The 24,357-nt window shown below is 39.1% G+C and overlaps 1 protein-coding gene across 3 annotated transcripts in view; it reads right to left on the bottom strand.

The window, feature by feature from the left end:
- Positions 1–24,357, bottom strand: part of LOC126470218 (ATP-dependent helicase brm) — a 386,916-nt gene that overhangs the window by 249,579 nt on the left and 112,980 nt on the right. For all 3 annotated transcript variants that reach the window (XM_050097899.1, XM_050097901.1, XM_050097900.1), the window contains 2 exons: positions 20,454–20,760; positions 7,275–7,542 (listed from right to left, as the gene is read on the bottom strand). In XM_050097899.1, the coding sequence (XP_049953856.1) occupies positions 7,275–7,542; positions 20,454–20,760 (575 nt within the window). The remainder of the gene's footprint in view (positions 1–7,274; positions 7,543–20,453; positions 20,761–24,357) is intronic.

Genomic DNA, 24,357 nt, shown 5'->3' with positions numbered 1-24,357 from the left:
AGGAGCACTGTGAAGTGTGCCCGCAGAAGTACTAATGCCCACTCACTAGCAGTAGAAGACTATGTTGTTCCCTCTACGGTCGCAAAATCTTCAAAATTAAGATGGTGTCCAGAGGACTGCAAGTGTTTCCATGTGTTGAAATGGTGAGATAAACTGATCACGTCTCACTCAGGAACAAGGGACACAGTAGATGGCACCCTGTGTATACACAGTCAGCCAGTAGTTTGTGCGGATAATGCAGAGGTTGATCTGGTGGGATTACTTAGAAAGAGTATTCAAGCTAAGTCATGGTGGTTGAACCTGTTGCAGAGACAGGAGGTGAAGAAAACAATCATGGAGTTCAGGGTTACATTCTCGTTCCTACTGGGAAGATTTTGGGGAGTGGTCCACAAGTTTAGAGTAATGTGTGACCGGCCGCCGACAGGGAAAACATAGTCAGTGGCCTGGAAGCACCGTAAAGTTACCAGGAAAGCAACACAGGCGATGAAGGCAACCGGAGTTATATTGCGAGCAGCGTTGAAATATGTGAATCCGCTTGCGATTATGCGTAAGAAATATGGGTTGGTCCATTGTTGCCTCAACATGAAGGTGTTAAATGATCATACTGAGGCAGATGGAACAAGGCCAGAGCCTGTCTAGGACATACGGCACCAGTTTTTGGGAAAAATTTGGCTGTCAACCTTTGACATTACAGCCGGTTTCAGTCCAGTTGAGCTCAATCCATCCTGCCAAAAATACCATGCCTTCTTATTCGAAAGGGAACAGTACGTGTACAACTGAGTACCATTCAGACTTAAGGACTCAAGTTCAGCATTTTTGAGGGCCATGAATGGTATAACCACTCCAGAGATGACAGAATTTTGTGCTACCTACATCGACAACATAATTGTTGTGTCTGCAGCTTTAGAAGAACACATGTGGCAGCTGGTGGCAGTACTACAGGGATACAGCGCAACCCTCAGGCCTGACAAAGTGAACCTGTGTACAAACAGGTAAATCTCAGGTTTGAGATATCACTGGAAGATATCCGTCTCGAAAAATGCAAATTGGTGGAAATCACAAAAAGGAGATGGCCATCCCGTGTACGAGAATTAAGACAGTTCTTGGGGCTGGTTTCATTTTGCAGGGGCCACATTGTCAACTTCTCCCAGATATTGAGTCCTCTATACGTGCTGTTGAAGAAGGGCAAGAATTGGAACTGGGGAAACGAGGAGGAAAATGCATTCGAGAAGGTTAAGATTGCGTTTCATGACAGTATTTGTTTGGCACATCCTGTCTTCTCGGCACCTTTTCAACTCTTCACAGACACAAATGCACAAGGCATTGGGGGATGCCTACAACAGGAAGCCAAGGATGGGAACGCACACATTGTGGCCACATGTAGCCAGATGCTACTGGATGCAGAGACATGGTACTTCACTACAGAATTGGAAATTCTGGCCATAGTCTATGCGACAAAACAGTTTAGGAGCTACCCGCTTGGCTGAAAAACTTGTGTATATACAGACCAACATGCTCTAACATTCCTAAGAACCGTCATATACATGAGCAACAGAGTGATGCATTGGGCCTTGGTGATTCAGGAATTCGATCTGGAAATCAGGAGACAGTTAGCCACAGTAAAAGACCAACAGCCAGAAATCCAGAGAGTAAAGGATTTCCTGACGTACGGTGTTAGTGGAGAGGATGTGAAAATTTGAAATATTGCTCTATTGTGCACAACTGAGTGGAGGGTATGTTTCTGGCAGAATGTGAAAGAATGAAGGTGTAAAATTTGGCTCCCTGACACACTTTTAGAAGATTTAATCGAACACTATCACAAGCATCTTGGCCATTGCAGGGCGATGAAGTTGTACGTGACAATCACCAAGGAGCGGGAACAGCCATTCTCAGACAGAAAGTTATGGAGATACTTACAAAATGCGACACGTGTCAGTGTGTAAAACATCCAAACACGATTGTGCAAGGTGAAAGCATGCCATCACACCTTAAGCACCGAATGACCTGGTGTGTGTTCATCATTATGTCCCTCTGCTGAAGGGATAGTTTGGGTGGCACTTTATTTTCAGTGTTGTGGACGCATTTACTAAGCACGTCAGGCTTTACGCCACAAACCACACCACAACAAAAAGCAGTGTGAAAATTTTGACAGAAGATTATGTGCACACAAGTGGAAGGCCCAAGAAAGCCCTCTCAGCCCATGCTACAATTTTCACATCTCCAAGCAGGAAGGCAGGATTAGAAAAGGAAAGGATCAAAGTGACACTCTTCTCAATTAGAAATCCTCAGTCCAACCCTGCAGAATGATACATGCGACAGCTGGAAATGTTCTTTAGAATATTGGTTCCTCACAGACACAATGCCTGGGTACGGCACCGACCGAAGATAGAGAGATACTTCAAAGAAGCCACGCATTGTAGTACAGCATACAGACCAATAGACCTACAGTTTCAGAAACCGGAGAAGTCCATGGCTGACAGGATTGTCAAACCGCTGGCGGGAGGAGAAGTAGAGACACACCAGCAACACATGAATCAAGCACAAGAGTTCATGATGGAGAAAGTGATGAAAACAAATCAAAATGGAGCAGGGAAAATGGACAAAGACTTACAAGATCGGGGACTAAGTCCTCGTAAGAAAACATAGGCCATCGGATGCCAAAAAGAAAAGAATAACAAAGTTATTCCACCTGTACGAGGGCCCATACTCAGTTCGACAGTTTAGGAGCTACCCGCTTGGCTGAAAAACTTGTGTATATACACACCAACATGCTCTAACATTCCTAAGAACCGTCATATACATGAGCAACAGAGTGATGCATTGGGCCTTTATGATGGCAAACGCAAGGTTGGGATTTTTAACACCTGCAGCCTGAGAGCATACATGACTCAATAGAGTATTGTTTGGAAGTAGTGGCATAGAAAATTGTAGATGTCTGTTAACAGTATGCTGTATCTTGTGAACAGATTTTCTGTTGTTGTAATTAGTACTTATTGTGCTTACCATAGACAGTCATTTTATGAGTACCTGAAGAATAGAATACTTGGTGTGAATGTGGAGAGATGATATGATAGTTGCATGAGTGTGTGCCTGCATTCCGTGCACCATTGCAAAGCACAGTGCAAGGAGGAGAGGACCTGCCTGCATTCGACAGCATACTTCCAGTAGCGAGGGAGTATCAGGCAGCTCATGCAAGCACATTGCCATGTCCATGTCTTTCAAATTTTGTTTTTTTGTTGTATATATTTAATTGCAATGCAGTGTTATAGATCCATGTTTTACCGTATTACGATGCGAGATGTTCTGTGTGATGACTCTAGCGTGAAAGGTGAAAACCAGACACGCACCAATATTTGATGAGATTTCTGTTGCAGCATACAGAGGCATACCAAAGGTTACCTTGCAGTTGGCGGAGAAGACATTTTACCTTTGCAAAGTACTGCATGAAACGTTGACTGAAGCATGTTAGGATTATTTTGCATGTTAAAATTTAAGGGTTGGGTAAAACATCGCGAGTGTACAAAGTAAGGTACACAAAAGATTTGTTTTTAGATTATTGACATTCTAGGCATCAGCACGGCTTGCACAGCTGGCACTATTGAATTTAGTAACAATTTTGCATGCTTAAGTTATGGCTATATAAAGTCAGGTACACAAACAATTTTGTTTGATGGCATTCAATTCCGTTCACGTGGCTTGCACAGCTGACACTATGTAACCTAGTAAATGAGAAGGAGGCCTCCCAAAGATCAGTGATGAGTATTTTATACATACTGATTGTGAGTTCTATGGAAGAAGGGAAGGTGAAAATCTTATTTTTTTACATCTTAAAAGGAAAGAAAATACGTGCACTGTTGACGAAAACGTGAAGGTGCTACCCATCTCCTCCCATCTAGGATATCCTTATCAGTCCAATAAAGTGTCATTGAAAAATTTATTGCTTGTGTGACCAGATGTTTGAACTGACATCCATTCTGTATCGATTTTATAGCACTCTTTGATGAACAACACAACTTAAGGCCAACTCTTGTGTCACTTGCCTTAATGCTGTCTTGAGTATTTTCCATATTTGCATTTCTGACAAATAAATCTTTTATAAACATTACTTCTGTGTAAAGTGAACTTTTGTTTCACATGTCTTAACTCTATGTGTCGACTAAATGTATACTATTCTCATCTGTGACGTGATGGAACATTATTATTGTGAGCAGTTTATTTTTTATTTAGACTCATCTTGAATACATGTTTATTTTGCATACATCCTTTGCACGTCTGTACTGTTATCATCACTTTCATTGTGTTCAATGTTACTTGCGTTCCTCGTGTATTGTTTAGTTGTCTTGATCTTCATTTATTTGTGCATGTCTTCTCTTACGTACACATGCGACGTTATCATCACGTTCAATGTAACAGTGTTCTTGATGAAAAGTTTGTTTGTAAGGAAATTTATTTATCTGTATGTGTCTTGCACCTCTTTACTAAGAGCGACCATATATGTAAATGGTTGATTGGACTTGACAGGCTAGGGCACAACTGAAAATGTAATATCCCCACAATATCCCACATCAGTGAATAAGTGTTAGTGTAGCTGCTACGAAGTGAAATTTTTTGTTTTCTTTTGAAGTGTGTGTGTGTGTGTGCGTGTGTGTGTGTGTGTGTGTGTGTGTGTGTGTGTGTGTGTGTGTGTGATGGGCCAAGTGAATATAGAGGGGCCACTTTGCCATGACTTTCAAACTTCCGTATCAGAAGCTTAATAGTCATGACAAGGAGCTGTGTAATACGTCCAACCTCGGCCACTTTCGCCAACTCGCCACAAGCGACTGAGGAGGAGGAGGGACCCAGACACCCTGGTGTGAGTCCCCAAGGAGAGGACACTGCAGTCATTCTTCAAGCACACAGTGGGAAGCTGCGTGGAAACCCCCACCTCGCTCAAGGAGGGACACATTGCGAAGGGCCTGTCTGACAATGAGAAGCCTGCCGAGAACTGATTGACACCCGCAGCCATTACGATGAAATGACAACAATGTACACATGAAAGCATGAGAGTTCTTCTGGCCGGCAGCAGTCATTTTACATGACTTAGAAAGCAGAAATGTGCCGACAATTCCAGCACCCCAGGGGCACAGGGAGCAGGAGCATACACAACGCATGGGAAATCGGTGGAGGGAGGTGTGTGAAAGAAGTCAGCATCCTTAAGAAGACATTTTCCTCGACAGTAAGGACACCGGCAGACTCTGAGACGAAGCCCGAACATTAGTCTGTCCAGACCTCATACAGAGAGATCGGTCACAAAGAAATGTTCTGCAGCTGCTCTCACAAACAGCCTCAGAAAGCAGGAAAACATCGTAAGAATGTGAAATCATGAGAAAGATGCCAATTCACGAGGGACACGCCAGCCCACACCAGATGGGAAATTTCCACCCCACACGGACAGGTGCGGCTATGAAATGGCGATCTGTCATTGGGCTGCATTGAAAATTCTGTCCGCCAATGGCAACACGGAAAGGAAGAATGTTTCGAAGAGGGGTTGAGCTGAGAGATGGAGGAGAAGTGATAAGGGGAGTCGTGGAGACACTATAGAAGCAAGAGGACATGGGCACTCTTCCACCCATCGCCAACACCCACCTTCTGACACCATATGACCAACAACAACAATCAGACAACACAGAGATTATACCTGGGCTTCGCCACAAAGCCGCGATTTCTGAAGAGGGCAGAAGACTAGTGCCGCACAGCCCAAGGCGACACGCCAAACTGACACAGCGCCTGCCGCCGACAGCAGTACATGACGAACGATAATGAGTAATGGTGAGACGATTTGTCGATTTGTCCCCTCCTCCTTCCCCTTAATAACTGAGTGATGTCCACACCCAGTCAAAGCAGCCCTGGGGTTTATAATCTTGTTTTGGTTTGTGTAAACAGCATGAAAATAAATACATTTCTTTCATGTTTTGATTATATAAGCAATCTTTTAAATTCATACATGAACCCCTTAATCACGAACCATTTGTGTTTGATTTCATTTCATTACTGACATAAGAAATTGTTGGCTCCTAATGTGGGGAAATCTCATAAGTCATCTACTCGTCATTTCATGTCGAACAGCAGAGAGAAGAATTTGCACGTCACTACAATGTATACCAAAAACATTAGGTATCCTATTATCTTTTCTTGAGGCACACCCAGTATTCTTTCATTTCTGTGGAAAAAGTGCTGCCCGGTACAACATACTGGGTACTATTAATCAAATATCCCTTGCACCAATCATGTATCTTGTACAATACTTTGTACGATCATATCTCAGTAGTTGTTAACAATGTAGTATGGTGTTGAACACATTCTGGTATGCCAGGATGACAGTACCTACCGATTCACACGCATCTATTCTTTGAGAGACATCATGCTTGAATTAAATGGGCTGTTTTTCACATGACTAATCTTTTTCTGAATCTGCACCAAATCTTTGAGAGAAGTTTTGTTTTCCTCCTGTAATGTCATAATTTTGGAGCTCAGAATATGGTAAAGGGTACTGCAACATATGGAAGTCAGTGATATTGATCTATAATTTTATGCATCTATTACCCTTTCTGCAGCAGTGACTCACAACCTTTTCAAGTCACACGAGACTATTTGTTGCACACACAATTCTCGATAAACATCAGCTACCAAACAAGAGGCATGAAGTTAATAAAATAAACCTTAATTCTGAGGTAAAAATGAAACAGTAGCTAAGAGCTATGTAATAAGACCTGAGAAAGAAAGAGCTTGCAACTGTTCCTTGAACTGCAAGTTGGTAAGCATCTTTCCAATACTACAGAAACCTAAAGAATACAGTAGTTCACTACTTAAGAAATTAATGTAATTATACAGTCTCCCATTTTACACTAAAAACAATCAAACTGCTGCAACCTAATGTAATGCGATTAAACAGAAGAATAAGTAGAGAAAAAATTAAAAATATCCCGTATAGTTAATTTAATGTCAGAATGAAAGGGAAAAAGTAGGTCTACATTTTCTTCTATCAATGCAAAAGTTCTCTACTTATCCTACCAGATACTGAAACCCCTAAAAATACACTGTACTCACAATAGCAGCTCACAAATATATTGTGCTTACTACAGTAGTATGTTGGAAAAAACGTGAAGTGTTCATATTTACAATTAAATTTTCTACTATTTATTTTTTTCAAAAATGAAAGTATGTGCTGTCATTACACTGTGTTATTTAGAAAACTCAAAGTAAAGCAAAGCTTTATTCGCTAAATCTTCTCTTACCACTATCAGGCGGTGGTGGCTGCATCTGAAGAGAACGTGACTGTTGCTGTTGCTGAAATGGTGATGGAGGTGTGGGACACTGCGTGGGGTGTGGTACTGGAGTATCAAGTCGCTTGCCCTGCACTGCAAGTGCCAACTGCTGTGAGAGTGGCTGATTCCGTACCAACAATCTATATGCCATAATCTGCACACGGAGTTGTTGCAATTGGCCAGGAGAAAATGAATGTTGCGGAGCTGGCTTCTGTGCATCAGGCTGGCCACCAAATGACTGAACAAAAGACAGTATGTGCAATTGTTAACAGCCTATAAATGACTGGACATAATCAGATAAAAAATCTATTGGCATTCACTCACAGTAAATTTGCTAAATGAAGTAAATAGTTATGTTTATGCAAATAATATTAATTATTATAATAACTGTAATTATTATTATTACTGGTGTGAAATTTAAAACTTTCCCAGTGTACAGACTGTTCCATAAAATTTTTGGTGCACTACCAGATGTCTGCAACTTCCTGTCACAATATCTTGGCACAGAGTCTTCTGGCCATCTTCAGGTGAATACTGAACAAATGCTCTGAGCTCACGTATTTTAGAACCCACCAGCACATATGTGGTGTATTTTGTTGGTGTTGCTTATCTACTATATATTGGGAATGTTTCAGTAAAAATAGGTAGACTATTAAAAAGATATAAAGTTAATGTAATCTTTTCTATTCATTCCAAAATCTTGGTGCATTTGGGCTCTGTAAAAGACGACTTAGAGTTGTGAAACGCAGGTGTTTACAGGAAATCTTATACAGGGCAAATGACACACATTGTGCAGGATCACACTGTCCAACATCAACAGCATACTCACCTCCTTCGAGCCAATAAGTCCACTACTGCTGAAATTCTATTTCCACTGGTCATTTGATGATATACAACGAAACAAAAATTGTGGCCCATACATCAAACTTCCACCGCTCCATAGGCAATGAACCAGTGGAAATACAACTGTATGAGTTCCTTAGCAAGTGAATCAAATGAGACGGTGCTGTCCGCTTAAATTCTGTGTGGAATCCTATCACAGAAAAAGTTCATGCTCTGCATATACAGCATCATTCTGCCATTTTATCGAGCCAAGACAATTGAACTGAAATTGATGCAGCGAGTTCCTATTACAGAGGGCGTGCGGCAAAGCACACAGACTTTCAGCAGAAGCACATGCACCCAAGTACCACATGTGCAATGTCAAAAGCATGTACCTGCAGGGTCTTAAACACCTGATGTCAGATCATTTGCATCAGTATTCACTTGCAGGTGGCCAGAAGACTCTGCGTTGATACATTGTAGCAGCAAGTTGCAGACATCTCGCAGTTCTCCCAAAATTTTAGGGAACATTTTTGTTACTACTGCTATTATTATTATTAGACAGATGTATAGAAAAAAGAACAAATATCAACATAAAATGTTTGACACACGGGAATTACCTACATAAATTGATTTAAAAATGCTTTTCAGAAAAAGGTTACCTAAATGTAGAGAACAACTTTAAAAATACATTACTCAGACTGTGGAAGAAACTATTCCCCTCAAGACTGCAGAAGAAACTATTCCCCTTAAAAAGAAAGTAAATATGCCTAGTGGGATGACGATTGTGATCAATTAATCATGAAAAAGACAATGAGCTTGGAACATCTGGAATGTAAATAGAAATGGCAAAAATGTGCAAAATTTTATAGAAGCCAGGAAAAAAGATCAGATTACAACATATAAAAGATTGACCGATGTCAGGAATATTTTAAAGAAATACACACCATGAAGTTTGCAGTTTATATATTAAAAAACATGAAAGACGGCATATAATAACAGTGAGAACTGCAGAATACTTGCAAGTTAATTCACATAGCTACATAGCCACAATCACAAATCACAAAAATACGAATTTAATTTTGATAATAAAATCCAAATTCAAGCAGATTCAAAGTCACCAACAATAGAAGAAATCAGAAAAAAATCTTAAAAAAGCTTAAAAATAACAAAAGCATTAGGACAACACAATATAATTGTTGAATTATGGAGACATTCTAGTGACAACATTATTTTTTCTTTAACATTAGTGAAACCTAGACAGCAAACAGCTCCTTACCATCAAATTAAACATTGTTGTTAATAAATTCACTATGTAAGAAAGGAAAGAAAACAGATCCTAACAATTATAGAGGAATCTCCCTCTTGCCAGTAATGTATAAGATCTTGTCCATGGCACTTTCGAAGAGAGCTTAAGAAATACTTGATCCACAACTAGGAGAGCATGACGCAGGATTTAGGAAGGGAGATTTTGTGCAAAGCAAATACTAAATCTGAAGAAAATAACACAAATGAGGGAAATCTGAATTTGAAATGTTTGATAACTTTTTTAAATTTAAAAAAATCTACAACACAATCAATAGAAATGCACTCATGAACACTATAAAGGAATTTGGACTCAATGATAAAACAACAGAAATAATTAAAAGAATCTTAACAAACACAACATCAAAAGCAAAATTTACAGGGTACCTGTTAAAATCTTTTGAAACACAGAAATGTTTAAAACAAGGAGATGGTCGGTCACCTCAATTTTTCAATTGTACACTGAAGAAAGTAACAAGAGACTAGAAGAAATCCATCAATAGTTAGAACATTCAATTTGGAAGAAATCCAAGTAAAATCACCATAAATTATCTAGCTTCTGCAGACGACTTTGTGTAATTACTGACTCACTGGATAGTACCAAAAAACAAAATGGCAGTACTACAGAAACAAACAGTCAAAATAGGACTAGAAATATCATCTGAAAACCACAGTTCATGATAAATATCAGTGGTGCCTCCTAAAATCTTAAAATTAATAACAACACAATATCTACAATAAACTGTTTTTAGTATCCAGGAGAACAGATAATAAGCAATACAAAAAAAGATAGCAATAGAAAAAAAGAGGACACAGGGTGGAGAGTGCATTCCTTATGACATAAAACACATATAACAAAAACCTTTGTCTTTGAACAAAAGACTAAAATACTGTCAAAAGCATGAAGACCTGAAACTCTCCTAAACTAACTAGAGCTGCGGAACTCAAAAAACTAGAAAAAGTTAAATAAAGAATTATAAGAAAAATACTGGAACCTCAAAGTAATAGTTACACAGAACAGAAACTGATTAAGGTCAAAATTTGAAAATGTAACTTGTGTAACGAGGAAAAGAAGAGTACAGTTTTATGGACACACATACCGAAGGGATAATAACAGGTAACCAAGCGGATTTTCAACTTACTTAACAGCTACAAATCCACACTGTTCAAGAACACATTTTAAAGAAGCAACAGAAAAGGCAGGATTTCAGAAAAGAAAGAAGTCATCAAATGGAAGTATGTGGACTCCAGAAGAAAAGCAATGAGACTCTCAAAGGACGAAGAAAGTCTGGGAACAAAGAAAATTAAACACAAAGAAGCAGAGCAGAAGTTTATCCATCGTACCCTCCAAAAAGGTTATTTGAATAAATATAAATAAGTATTATAATTACAGTTTTCAATGTCATTTTCGGTCTGGAATTTCATAGATCATGCTTTTATTAGTAAGATTTTAAACTTTTGTGACATATTATATCATCTACTGTCACGTAATAAAACTGAAATAGAATAAAAATTTATAATTCGACTAACGTGGAACGGCATTTACAGATCATCATTTCTACTCACTCAATCTACAACATGCTGAGACAAAGAAAGACAATGTCACCAACAAATTCAGTTGTTCTGAAGAACCCTATAAACCTCTTCATTGTTACATTCAGTCTGGCAGATTCCACACTAAATCCCATAAATCTCCTCACTGTTACACTCATACATCCTACACTAAAATCCTTCAACTGAAAACCACTGAGATGATAATTTACAGTAAAAGTCGTAAAAAGTTATGATTATAAAAGCAGCTTTGTAAATTTAAGCAGTTTCTATGAAGGAGTCTTCAAACAGATCTTAGAAATTTCTTATCTGGAAATGGTTTTTATTGGGTTGCTCCTTGGGCCTTTCTTGCGGAGCTTCTCGGGTTCATCTACAATCCATTCGCCTGGCTGCATTTCCAGCCAGTCTCCACTTCGTTTTCAGTAGTCATAATTATATGTTCCACTCCAGCCTATTCCCTGGTCCATTTGTTTGTTGCCCTGCCTCTCATTATAATTCTGAACATGCATCTCAATTACTCACTGAGCAACCTAGGGTTTCTGAATGTTTTTCACAGTAAAAGTCTGTGTTTAACTGCAATAAGCAAACACTGATAACACACACTGATTGCAAACTTTATTTTTAAAATAAATAGTAGAACATTCACTATTAAGATATTTCATTCACTGTTGAAGTCTTTCTGTGCTAAGGGAATGCTATCAGCAAAACAAAAGTGATTTAGGTTTGTTCCATTAACGTAGATTGCTCTTCTTTTTCCATGTTTAAGGATCTGAACATTTCTTCTACGGCTGCTGAGATTAATTTTCGTGATATGTAATCTCCTTACCTGACTTCTCTTTCATTTCTGAACTTCCCACTATAATAACAAAGGCTAACGAAAGCTGTAGAACGGATGTATATCTTGGAATGTAGGCTTTTTTGAAAAATTTCAACAATGATATCATTTTGGGTTATCAGCTGAGTCGTTTCGCAATGTTTCCTACTGGTCATCTTTGAGGTAAGTGTCGATTTCATGTCCAGCTTGTTCCTTTATAGCCACTGGACTGCACATTCCTCTGTCAAGTGCCAAATAGATGGGGCAAACACATGCCTCAAGAAGAGATGTCACTATTGGTGGTATCATCCTCCCCCCCCCCCCCCCCCCCAGCAGGATGGAGAGGGGTTGGGTATGGGTGTCTTCAAGTGCTGGTTCTGCATGTCTATTTCACTCACTGTCTTCGCCTCTTTCATGTCAGAGTGTATTTTTGCTGATACCACATCCCACGCAGAGCTAAGCTGGAAGCTGCTGTCCCAGTTGAGAAGTTTATCATGTGCTCTTATTTCCACAGCACCTTTGATGACAGAATGCTAGAAGCCATTGGTATGACAAAGCACCTTTGACTGTTCCAAAACAAACATGTTTCTTTCACTAATGTTGTGTTCTGCTACTGCAGACTTGTCTATCTAGCTGATGTAAACACTCCTCAAATAGACACTGCACAATGCATCACTGTGCCTTGCCTATGTACTGCTTGCCACACTTGTAACTGATGCCATGTGCCCATAGCCGTAGTTGGTGTTTGACTAACCCAAGTATATTCTTGATTTTAACCACTGACCAGAAAACTGTTTTTATTATGTGCTACTCCATTACCATGGCATCGTGGTTGTGGAACGTCCTGCATATAGAAGGAACGAGAGGAGGTTGGTGTTTTCTTCTGAATTGTTTTCTTTCTTCTTCTCCTTCCTCAGCCGGAAAGCTCACTTTGTACATATCTCTGAGTAGCCATTCTTGTGAAATATTTCATGCAGATAGTGCAACTCACTAGGCAGATTTTCCCTGTCAATATGGCTCAGGCTCTGTGTACCAGGATGGTGAGCACAGGTTTATGTTGCACTGGATAGTAGCAACTATTGGAGTTTAGCTACAGGTCTCTGTACATCTTGTTCCTGCAGACTGAATATCTCTGTGTATGATCAGGGTTCTTTTTTATCAGAATGTCGAGGAACAGTTGGCATCGGTTTTCTTCTACCTTCACAATGACCCTGATAATGTGTATGCTGTTAATGTGGCAGAGGAATTCTTGTAGGTTTTCTTCACCATGTGTACAAGTTACAAATGTGTCACGCAAAAACCTGTAGACTGCCTTTGGTTGAGCCATGCGGAAGTATTCCGTATACATGTTAGTGATGCCTGGCACTAGATGGGGATCCCATGATGACTCCATTTATCTGTTTGCAGCACTTTCTGCCACGATGAAAGTAGGTGTTGGTGAGTGCATCTCAAAACAGTTTCGCCATGTCACTGTCAAAGTGATTCTCCAATAATACAGCAGAATCTTTTGTGGTACCCTTGTGAAGAGAGACAGGACACTCAAGTTCACCCTCATCCAGATAACTTTCTTGAAGAAATTTCACAAACTTTGTCAAGTTTGTGGCGCTGTGTGGACAAAGGGCCACAAGAGGCTTTAGTAGCTGTGCCAGGTACTGACTATGCCATACATTGGCAAATTTACCGTGCTCACTATCAGGCATAGTAGAATTCTGTATCAAGGAGACCAAAAAGCTATGATGGTACTGGTGCTTACAGGTACAGCATTCTGACCATTTCCTTGTTCGGACCCACATTGTTGTGGAGTGTGATGATGTTCTGTGTCACAGCTGGTGTAGGATCCTTCTTCACTTTCCCACATGCTGGATCCTGTAGTAGTATCTGAATCATCTTCCAATAATCATCTGACTGTAACAGCACTGTCACATTGCCTTTGTCAGCTGCTATGATGACTGTGTTATTGTCCTCACGGAAGACACATATAGCAGTGCATTCTGCCGGTGAGATGTTATTCTTCAGAATTTTGGCTATGTCAAGGACCACGCAAGTCTCCCTTCTCAATTCTTTAGTGGTATCAGAGGGGAGCACACAGCTGGCTTGCTCAATGCTGCTGACCATCTCATGTTTAGGTAGCACAGAAGCTGTCACATAGTCCAGTTCCTTTCTGGTCAAATTCATGATAGTCTTCGAATCACTAGTGTTGACATTCTGTAGGCAAGCCCCAATAAGGTGGTGGAACTTGTTGCATTGTTTCACAATAGGTTTCTGCTGCAGAGTTCACTGGTTGTGAAGGTGTTTCCAATCACCTACTCCCTTGTGCATGACACGAGACTGAATGAAAGATGCAGGTGGCACATGAGGAGAGTTTGTGCAATTTTGTCCAGTTCTAGCCTGGTGACACAGATCTGTTCCTGCATTAGGGCTGAAATAGCATGCTGTGGAATGTATTCTGGCCTTGTCATGTTGATGTGATGTCATATGAAAGTGAAGTGCAGCATCACCACCTTATTCCCATACCCTGTAAGAGAGCCAGTTAGCTGAACAGACTAACCTTCTTGCATTGTAGCTTTTGCAGAATCTTTAATCTGAACTGGATTTCCTCGCCATGGAGGTGTGCTATATGGGAATGCAAATTTTGTTGGCAAATTTCATTAATGAACTCTTCTCGAGTTATCAGCCAAGTCAGGGCATTTGATGGGCACAAAGTATCAATGAGTATCCTACTCATCACCTTCAGGCAAAGTGTCAGGCTCATGTCCAGTTCTTTCCTTTATAGCATTTGGACCACATACTCCTCCACCTGGGACCCAATGAGTGCACCAATCACATGCCTTCAGAAAAGATTGTGCAGCCTGGAAGGAGGGAGAGGGAAGGGGAGGAGGAGGGTGTCCACATTGGTGGGCAGTCTGAGCTGCCTGTCTGTTCCGCCCACTACCTCAGCTGCTGCTTTTGCATCAGTGTGTTCCTGACATAAATGCAGAAGGACATGCTAAAAAGTAATGCCTCTGAAATTTTTACGTGAAAATTCTTACAGCTTTTTAAATAAAACCACCATTAGCAACATTTTAAATCTTTATTCTTCATGTCTACATAATTATTTCTCAACATAATCACCCTGATGATGAATCCATTTCTCCCAAAGAGGGTCCAATTTGTAGATACTGTCACTGTAGACTGTCTGTCTTTATTGATGGAGCCACAGCCTCACCTCTGCTTGCACCGCTTCATCAATATCAGAGTGATCTCCTGGAAGATGTTCTTTAAGTTTTAGAAACAGATGAAAATCAGATTGGGCAAAGTCGGGACTGTTTGGAGGATGATAAATGACAGTGAACCCGAGGCATCAGATTTTTGCAGATATCGCAGCACTTTAGTGGTATCAGAGGGGAGCACACAGCTGGCTTGCTCAATGCTGCTGACCATCTCATGTTTAGGTAGCACAGAAGTTGTCACATAGTCCAGTTCCTTTCTGGTCAAATTCATGATAGTCTTCGAATCACTAGTGTTGACATTCTGTAGGCAAGCCCCAAGAAGGTGGTGGAACTTGTTGCATTGTTTCACAATAGGTTTCTGCTGCAGAGTTCACTGGTTGTGAAGGTGTTTCCAATCACCTACTCCCTTGTGCATAACACAAGACTGAATGAAAGATGCAGGTGGCACATGAGGAGAGTTTGTGCAATTTTGTCCAGTTCTAGCCTGGTGACACAGATGTGTTCCTGCATGCTGAAGGAAAGGGTGCTCCATGTGTGGAGGAAATCTTTGAATTCAAAACTTGATTAAACTATGCTGTTTGTCATGCACCTACATGTTACATGCCACAATTCGGAGCCCTTTAGTGGCAAAAGGCTGCAAATATGTATGCATGAAGGATAAAGATGTAAAATGTTAATAATATTTGTTTTATTTAAAAAGCTTTGAGAGTTTTCACATAAATAATTAAGAGGTACTACTTTTCAGCACATCCCTGTATTATTCTCTAATACACCACCACCAGCTGAACCAATGTTTTTGTTTTGAAGGGCTGACAGTACAAATTTTGTAGAAATAAAGTCAAAAGCTTTTTCAAAATCTATGAATCACATCCAAAATAGTAATACATACTCATTGCTCTGTTCCATAACTTCATTCACAACTTGCTAATGAACCACTGTTTTCTACCAATTTTTTAAGCCAGCCTGTTACTTTTCTTGACTAAATCAATTTTTCCTATGGACTGGGTGTTATTTAATAACCATCTTGCACATTATAGAAAGCAGGCTGATAAGTTTATAGTTTGAGGTTCATCACTCTTCTTTTTTGTACAGCAGAACAATTACAGCCATGTTCCAGTTTTGTGGAACTGTCTTCTTTCACAAACATTCTGTAAATAATTTCGTAGTTTCTTCTGTATTACATTTTCTCCATCCTTAATCACTTCCAGGCACCTTTGCCAAGCATCCTGACTGATGAAATGTGATGAAATATCCAGAGTAAGTTTTTGTTTCATTTTCATTGTACTCTGTTTTCAGTTGCATTTCTTATTTAATTTTCGCTGTACTTTCTCATATCCTACTGAACAAACTTCCAAACAGATCTGCTTAATTCAACATTTTCTACCACATTTCTGTTATCATTTACTTCAAACTCTTGCCTTTTCTTTAATACTTGCTTTGTTCCATTCTCTTTCCTTTTGCTCACTTCATATCTGCAATGTATTCTGCATTTTACATTATTAAATTTATTAAATAGCTGCCTCTTTCATCAATGTGTTTTTTTTTTTTATTTCCTAATATGCTGGACTTGTTTCTTAATTTAATATTGTTACCTCCTCATTCTCAAATAGAGCCCCATTAGGCCTTTTCCAAGCCCATTTTTTTCTTTTGGAAGTGTGTGTTATGGAAAACGTGTTCTTTTTGGTACAATCTACTAATGTGTATCCTCTGTTATCTCTAGTAACACACACAAAGTTTCCCCACTTATGAAATGTCCTCTAGTTTTTTTTCCCTACTTTTGCATTAAAATCCCCCACAATTATCTTCTATTGGAATTGGTGCATTTATCAGTTCTACTTTCTTTACATTATTTGAGCATGCTGATGCATTGATATAAAACAATGCACACTGACAGCTAATGTCTTTAATTCCTTTGTATCTTAAACTACCTGCTGTTGGAAAATTTTTCTATTAGACAACATAAATATGAGCAAGTGACGCAAAGGTTGCACTGATATCAGTGAAGTTTAGTTTTTGTTATTTTGGTAAATTTTTGAATAATTTCATACTTGTTTAGTTATGTAGTCGTGTATACAGCTCCTTAAATTAGTAGTGCTGTGTGCATTATTCAAATTTTCTAAACTGAAATACCATGCCATCACAAAATTCTTTATTTTTTGTCTAGTGGTGGCCCACAGCTTGTAAATATTTAAAGAAAGCCTTATTTATGAACCAGCAAGAACTGCTGATAAAATAAACCTTTATTCACTAACAGTCTTCATTGAAATGATCATCAATGCATGGATATGTGGTGAACATGCTCATGAAAATGTCAGAACTCAATTTCATCATAGTCACAAAAAATTATTTACAGCAGCCTATCATGATATCACTCTTATTGTGGTTTCAATAGAAATAAAATTATAGAACTCCATTCGGTGCCACAGAAAAGAAACACAGAGTACAAAGTAACATAATAGAAAGTTTTCATACTAACAAAATAGTACTACTACGTTCTCTACTCATTGTTGCACAGATTCTTCGATGATCAACTGCATCTCATGTGTCTTATCTGTTACAGTACAAATTGCCCGATTATAGTTTCAATCATAACTGGTAGCAAATAAAAGTTTATTTAATCAGTAGTTCTTTGTGGTCAGTAAATACAACTTTCTTCAAATAAAATTCTTTGTTTTGAAACTTCTACCATTAACCGACATTCATCCAAAGTTAGTGAAGGGCACACTATGGTACTTAGCAACTGACAGTGTACTAATCAGCTGAACCATAAATATATCAGGTGGAAGAGTGTGGCAGACAGTAAGGGATGCATTAACTTTGAGAAAGCTTTGCAACAGGTGGCTGCCACATTAGTTGAACACTGTTGGAAAGAAGTTGACTGCACAACGATCCTACTGCTGCTAACGTACATTTTGCATAGGACCATGAAGATATGATACGAGAAATTAGAGTTCTTATAGACAGTCATTTTTCCCTGGCTCTATCTGTGGGTGGAGAAGGAAAGAAAATGACTAGTAGTGGTACAGGATACCCTCCGCTCCGCCACACACCGTACGGTGGCTTGTGGAGTATGTACGAGGGTTATTCCAAAAGTAAGGTCCGATTCGCCGTAACTATTGAAATTTGGCGCCAATGACAAAACACGCATGCGCGCCGACTCCCAGCAAGCCTTGCGCATCAAACGCCGCCATTCGCTTTGTTACTGTTGCTGAGTGTAGTTCACAGTGTCACTTTACAATGTTTAAGACAATTGATCAGCCCGCCGATTGTGAAGTAAGGGCAGTGATACGGTTTTTGTCTGCAAGAAACAATTCAGCGGCGGAAATCCATCGGCAGATTACTGAAGTGTACGGTCCTAACATAATGAGCGAAAGTAAAGTGCACAAGTGGGTGCGAGCTTTTAATGAAGGACGGGATAATGTGCACGATGAACCACGGTGTGGCCGACCATCAGTGATTTCAGACGATTTGGTCAATGCGGTTGACAAAAAAATTCGTGAAGATCGCCGATTCACTATTACAGACGTAGACATGCATTTTCCGAATGTGAGTAGAACAACTTTGTACAGAATTGTGTCTGAACATTTGAAGTTTCACAAATTGTGTGCCCGTTGGGTTCCCAGGCTGCTTACTGAGCCCCAACGAATGAAAAGAATGGCTTTTGCTCTTGATTTTTTGGAGCGATATCATAAGGAAGGTGACAGTCTTTTAGACAATGTTGTCACAGGGGATGAGACATGGGTTTCTCACATCACTCCAGAGTCTAAACGTCAGTCAATGCAATGGCGTCACACGTCATCGCCAGTCAAGGTCAAGGCAAAGCAGACAATCTCAACACGTAAGGTTATGGCGACTGTGTTCTGGGATAGATGTGGAGTATTGTTAGTCGACTTTATGGAGAGAGGAACAACGATTAATAAAGCCGCCTACTGCGCTACCCTGACTAAACTTCGACGTGCAATCCAGAATAAGCGACGTGGTCTTTTGTCGTCTGGAATCTTGTTATTGCATGACAATGCCAGACCCCACACTGCAAATGAAACGCAAGCTCTGATCAAGAAATTTGGATGGGAACAGATGGACCATCCTCCTTACAGTCCGGACCTGGCGCCAAGTGATTTCCACCTGTTCCGTTACTTAAAGGAGTTTCTCGGCGGCAAGCGCTTCGACACAGATGATGAAGTGAAAGAAGCAGTTAAGGACTGGTTATCGTCACAGGCGGCCGATTTCTATAACATGGGCATTCAAAAGCTTGTTGAACGATGTGACAAATGTTTAAATAAGTATGGAAGTTATGTAGAAAAATAGATAAAGATGTAAGGAATGTAAATAAAACAATTGTTTTGAAAAAACATTTTAGTTTTGATTTTTTTTTTATAACCGGACCTTACTTTTGGAATAACCCTCGTATGTAGATGTAGACGGAAGCAAACGCAAAAACGAATTCCTCAGCAATGTCTGGATCAACAGATTTTGCGTGCTAAATTGATAACATGAATGTCAGATGGATCTAGAGCTTCATGCTAGAAATGACATGGCAGTCAAAGTAGTAGGTGGAAGTTGGTGGCCACATACCATGTACCAAAAGACATCAAGTTGATTAATTTATTGAAAAAGTTATGGGCAGTGTTTTCTGGGATTCAAACAGTACTATTATAGCATATTTCCATCACTTCTATGTACAGCAATTGTTGATTAACTTCTACTGTGTCCCTTTCATTTTCTAAGGTATGCAAAAATTTGTTCCCAATATGCTTATTTCAGTTTTTATCACATTACTGTATTTTCACAGCCTGTCTTGATTCTGTATTAAATTTGCTTTCTTTTTCTTTTTGAAGCCAATGCCCTTTTGTTATAACTACCACAGTGGATAAATATTGCTAAGTGCTTAGGTAAAAGAGCAAATTATAGATTTCATTGTGAGTCACATAGGTCTAATACAAAATTTCATTATTGACTGCATGACACATTAAGCATACTGGGCATCAGTTTAGCTACCAACATTGACGAGGCTACGTCTCCATTTACGGCTCTGATATCAAAAAATTAGATCACAACGTACACAACAAGCAAAACAGACAGATGATACAGGTGACCTCTTTCCTTATCTTCAACACAACAAGGTAAATTGATATACACTTACCCTCATATGAAAAAAATGGAAAATCTATAGATGAAGAAGACATGCAAAAGATCTAATAGGTTTACAAAGTTTGCATCTCATCATGATATAATATGTCTGGGTTTCAAATTTTAATGCCCGACTTCTTCATAGCACAGTGCCTTTTTGGTGAGTCTTGAGAATAATACTCTCACATTATTTCAATTACCATTGCAGCCAATAACAGTGTTTATTTTTTAGTTTTTTGACTTAGCTGCAGAGCACAACATACGAACACACAACAATTGTTTCCAGAATGAACACAGTAAGTTCAGCAAAAAACGTACCTGTGGAACCATGGTATGCTGTTGGAATGTCTGAGTACCCTGCTGCATTGCAGAAGGGCCATTCATATGCATAATTCCAGGTGGAGGTCCTTGACTGTAGCCTGTTGGACTATGGGAGTGGTGCTGTGGAGGGCCCATTGGCGAAGGGGCTTGAGGAGGAGCCATACCTGATGGAGATGGCATAGGGGAAGGAGATTGCTGGGGAGGACCCATAGGTGAAGGTGTCTGAGGTGGGGGCATTGGAGATGGCTGAGGAGAAGGACTGGCCATGCCTCCACTGTCTACATCCAGCTTCCAATACACGTTGCTATAAAATAAAGAATTAACATCAATTACACAACTGTAATGGACTATCAAACAGGGAAGAGAACTCTCTCTCTCTCTCTCTCTCTCTCCCTCTCTCTCTCTCTCTCTCTCTCTCTCACACACACACACACACACACACACACACACACACACACACACACACACACACACACAAGCATCTAGCCACTGAGAAGTGTATTGCTTTTTCCACCTACCATCATCTGTAGTGTGGCAACATGGAAATGCAACTGCTTGTCTATGTTTGACAATGATATTTTGGTGACACAGTTCCAAAATCATACATTTTGAAATTAGCATATTTACCTTGGTCTGAACTCAGCTGTATCACATATGGTTATGTGCAGTTCTTATTTTTAAAGGGTTTTAATTTTTACCATGTGTAGTCTTTATATAAGTATACTACTTCAGTTCAATTCACTTATTCGTGGCAGATATGATGCATCATGCTACCTGTAGTAGTCATGCCAAAATCTTTCATTAACAAGAGAATGTTTGATAAGCATAAAAAATAAAAGCACAGCGGTTTTAACACAAAGCTCTTGTGTGATTTTTGCAGAATTTGTAGTGAATCAAAATTTTCCTTAACTCAGAAAGCAAAGAGCAAACTTTTAACTCACACAGCTTACAAGGGGGATGATGGCATGGGTAGGTTTCGGGGGTGGCGGTAGTGCTGCAAAGGACAATCTAATATATCGCTATTTAACACCATACAGTATAGACTTGAAAGTCTCTTCGGGTTTGCTGCCGGATCCTAAAATCAACTTGACTCGATATTTTGGTGATCCAACTGTTCGCCACCTTCAGGAAAATGCTGCTTCTGCTGATGAGTCCCGCTGAGAACTGACGCCAGGTTGCAAATCGACGTCCTATATAGGCCACCGTTCAGTACACGGCGCATGCGCCGCCCATCACGGTTTCTGCCTTCCGAAACAGGGACAGTTGGATCGCCGAAATATCGAGTCAAGTTGATTTTAGGATCCGGCAGCAAACCTGAAGAGACTTTCAAGACTTATTATGCTGGGAAAGCCTACGTAATCACACCATACAGTATAGTTCTCATATCAAATCCTCTAAATAGTTTGTAATACATTTACAAGAAAAACTTTGAAATTTTAAAATGAAACTGAATTTAATATATATAGATAACGACATTGAGAACTTTGTAACTTCTACACTATCCTGGAGTAGGAGGAAGAATGTGACTGTTCATCATTTTTATGTTTTGTATCACCACAACCACCACATCATTTTGGAGATGTGGTCCACCTATGCAACTAAATATGACAACAACAACGACGATGACGATGATGATAATGAGGCACATCATTTGAATTGGGTGCTCTTGCAATTGCCATGTTTGCAGTTAAAATTATTGGATGTAAGGTCTACCTGTTATGCAAAACAGATTTTTCATATGATGGACCAATGATGGCACAGAGGTGCTGAAACATACTTGAGTTGTATGCAAAAACAGTGTTTTGTGTAACAGATGGAGATTATATCCAATAATAATAATAATAATAATAATAATAATAATAATAATAATAGTCACCCAAGCAATTAATTCTACTCACAATTGGAAAGCCCCTGGAAAAGATAAAATAGCAAATTTCTGGCTAAAGAAGTTCACCTCAACACATTTACATCTAACTAAATTATTTAACAGTTACATTGCAGACCCATACACATTCCCTGATACACTTACACATGGAATAACTTATCTGAAACCTAAAGATCAAGCAGACACAGCTAACCCAGCTAAATATCGCCCCATAACATGCCTACCAACAATACACAAAATATTAACTTCAGTCATTACACAGAAATTAATGACACATACAACACAGAACAAAATTATAAATGAAGAACAAAAAGGCTGTTGCAAAGGAGCACGAGGATGTAAAGAGCAACTGATAATAGATGCAGAGGTGACATATCAAGCTAAAACTAAACAAAGGTCGCTACACTATGCGTACATTGATTACCAAAAAGCTTTTGATAGTGTACCCCACTCATGGTTACTACAAATATTGGAAATATACAAAGTAGATCCTAAATTGATACAGTTCCTAAACATAATAATGAAAAACTGGAAAACCACACTTAATATCCAAACAAATTCAAATAATATCACATCGCAGCCAATACAGATTAAGCGTGGAATATACCAAGGAGACTCATTAAGTCCTTTATGGTTCTGCCTTGCTCTGAACCCACTATCCAAAATGCTAAATAATATAAATTATCGATACAATATTACTGGAACATACCCACACAAAATCACACATCTGCTGTACATGGATGATCTAATAAAACTACTGGCAGCAACAAATCACAACTCAACCAATTACTAAAGATAACAGAAGTATTCAGCAATGATATAAATATGGCTTTTGGAACAGACAAATCTAAGAAAAATAGCATAGTCAAGGGAAAACACACTAAACAAGAAGATTACATACTGGATAACCACAGCGACTGCATAGAAGCGATGGGAAAAACAGATGCCTATAAATATCTAGGATACAGACAAAAAATAGGAATAGATAATACAAATATGAAAGAAGAACTAAAAGAAAAATGTAGACAAAGACTAACAAAAATACTGAAAACAGAATTGACAGCAACAAGACAAAAGCTATAAATACTTATGCCATACCAATATTGACCTACTCATTTGGAGTAGTGAAATGGAGTAACACAGACCTAGAAGCACTCAATACACTTACACAATCACAATGTCACAAATATAGAACACATCACATACATTCATCAACTGAAAGATTCACATTAAGCAGAAAGGAAGGAGGAAGGGGATTTATCGACATAAGAAACCTACATTATGGACAGGTAGACAATTTAAGAAAATTCTTTATAGAACGAGCAGAAACTAGCAAAATACACAAAGCAATCACTCATATAAATACATCGGCTACACCACTGCAATTTCATAACCACTTCTACAACCCTTTAGATCACATAACATCAACAGATACGAAGAAAGTAAATTGGAAAAAGAAAACACTACATGGCAAGCACCCGTATCATCTAACACAGCCACACATCGATCAAGACGCATCCAACACATGGCTAAGAAAAGGCAACATATACAGTGAGACGGAAGGATTCATGATTGCAATACAGGATCAAACAATAAACACCAGATATTACAGCAAGCATATTATTAAAGATCCCAATACCACAACAGATAAATGCAGACTTTGCAAACAACAAATAGAAACAGTAGATCACATCACAAGCAGATGTACAATACTAGCAAATACAAAATACCCCAGAAGACATGACAATGTAGCAAAAATAATACATCAACAGCTTGCCTTACAACATAAACTTATAAAACAACATGTTCCCACATACAAGTATGCACCATAAAATGTACTGGAGAACGATGAATACAAATTATACTGGAACAGAACCATTATAACAGATAAAACAACACCACATAACAAACCTGACATCATACTCGCCAATAAAAAGAAGAAATTAACACAACTAATCGAAATATCCATACCCAATACAACAAATATACAAAAGAAAACAGGAGAAAAAATTGAAA

Source organism: Schistocerca serialis, chromosome 3 (genome assembly GCF_023864345.2).
Source record: "Schistocerca serialis cubense isolate TAMUIC-IGC-003099 chromosome 3, iqSchSeri2.2, whole genome shotgun sequence".
NCBI classification, from domain to species: Eukaryota; Metazoa; Arthropoda; class Insecta; order Orthoptera; family Acrididae; genus Schistocerca; species Schistocerca serialis.
The sequence above is the reverse complement of the archived record's forward strand: the minus strand, read 5'-3'. Positions and strand labels throughout refer to the sequence as shown.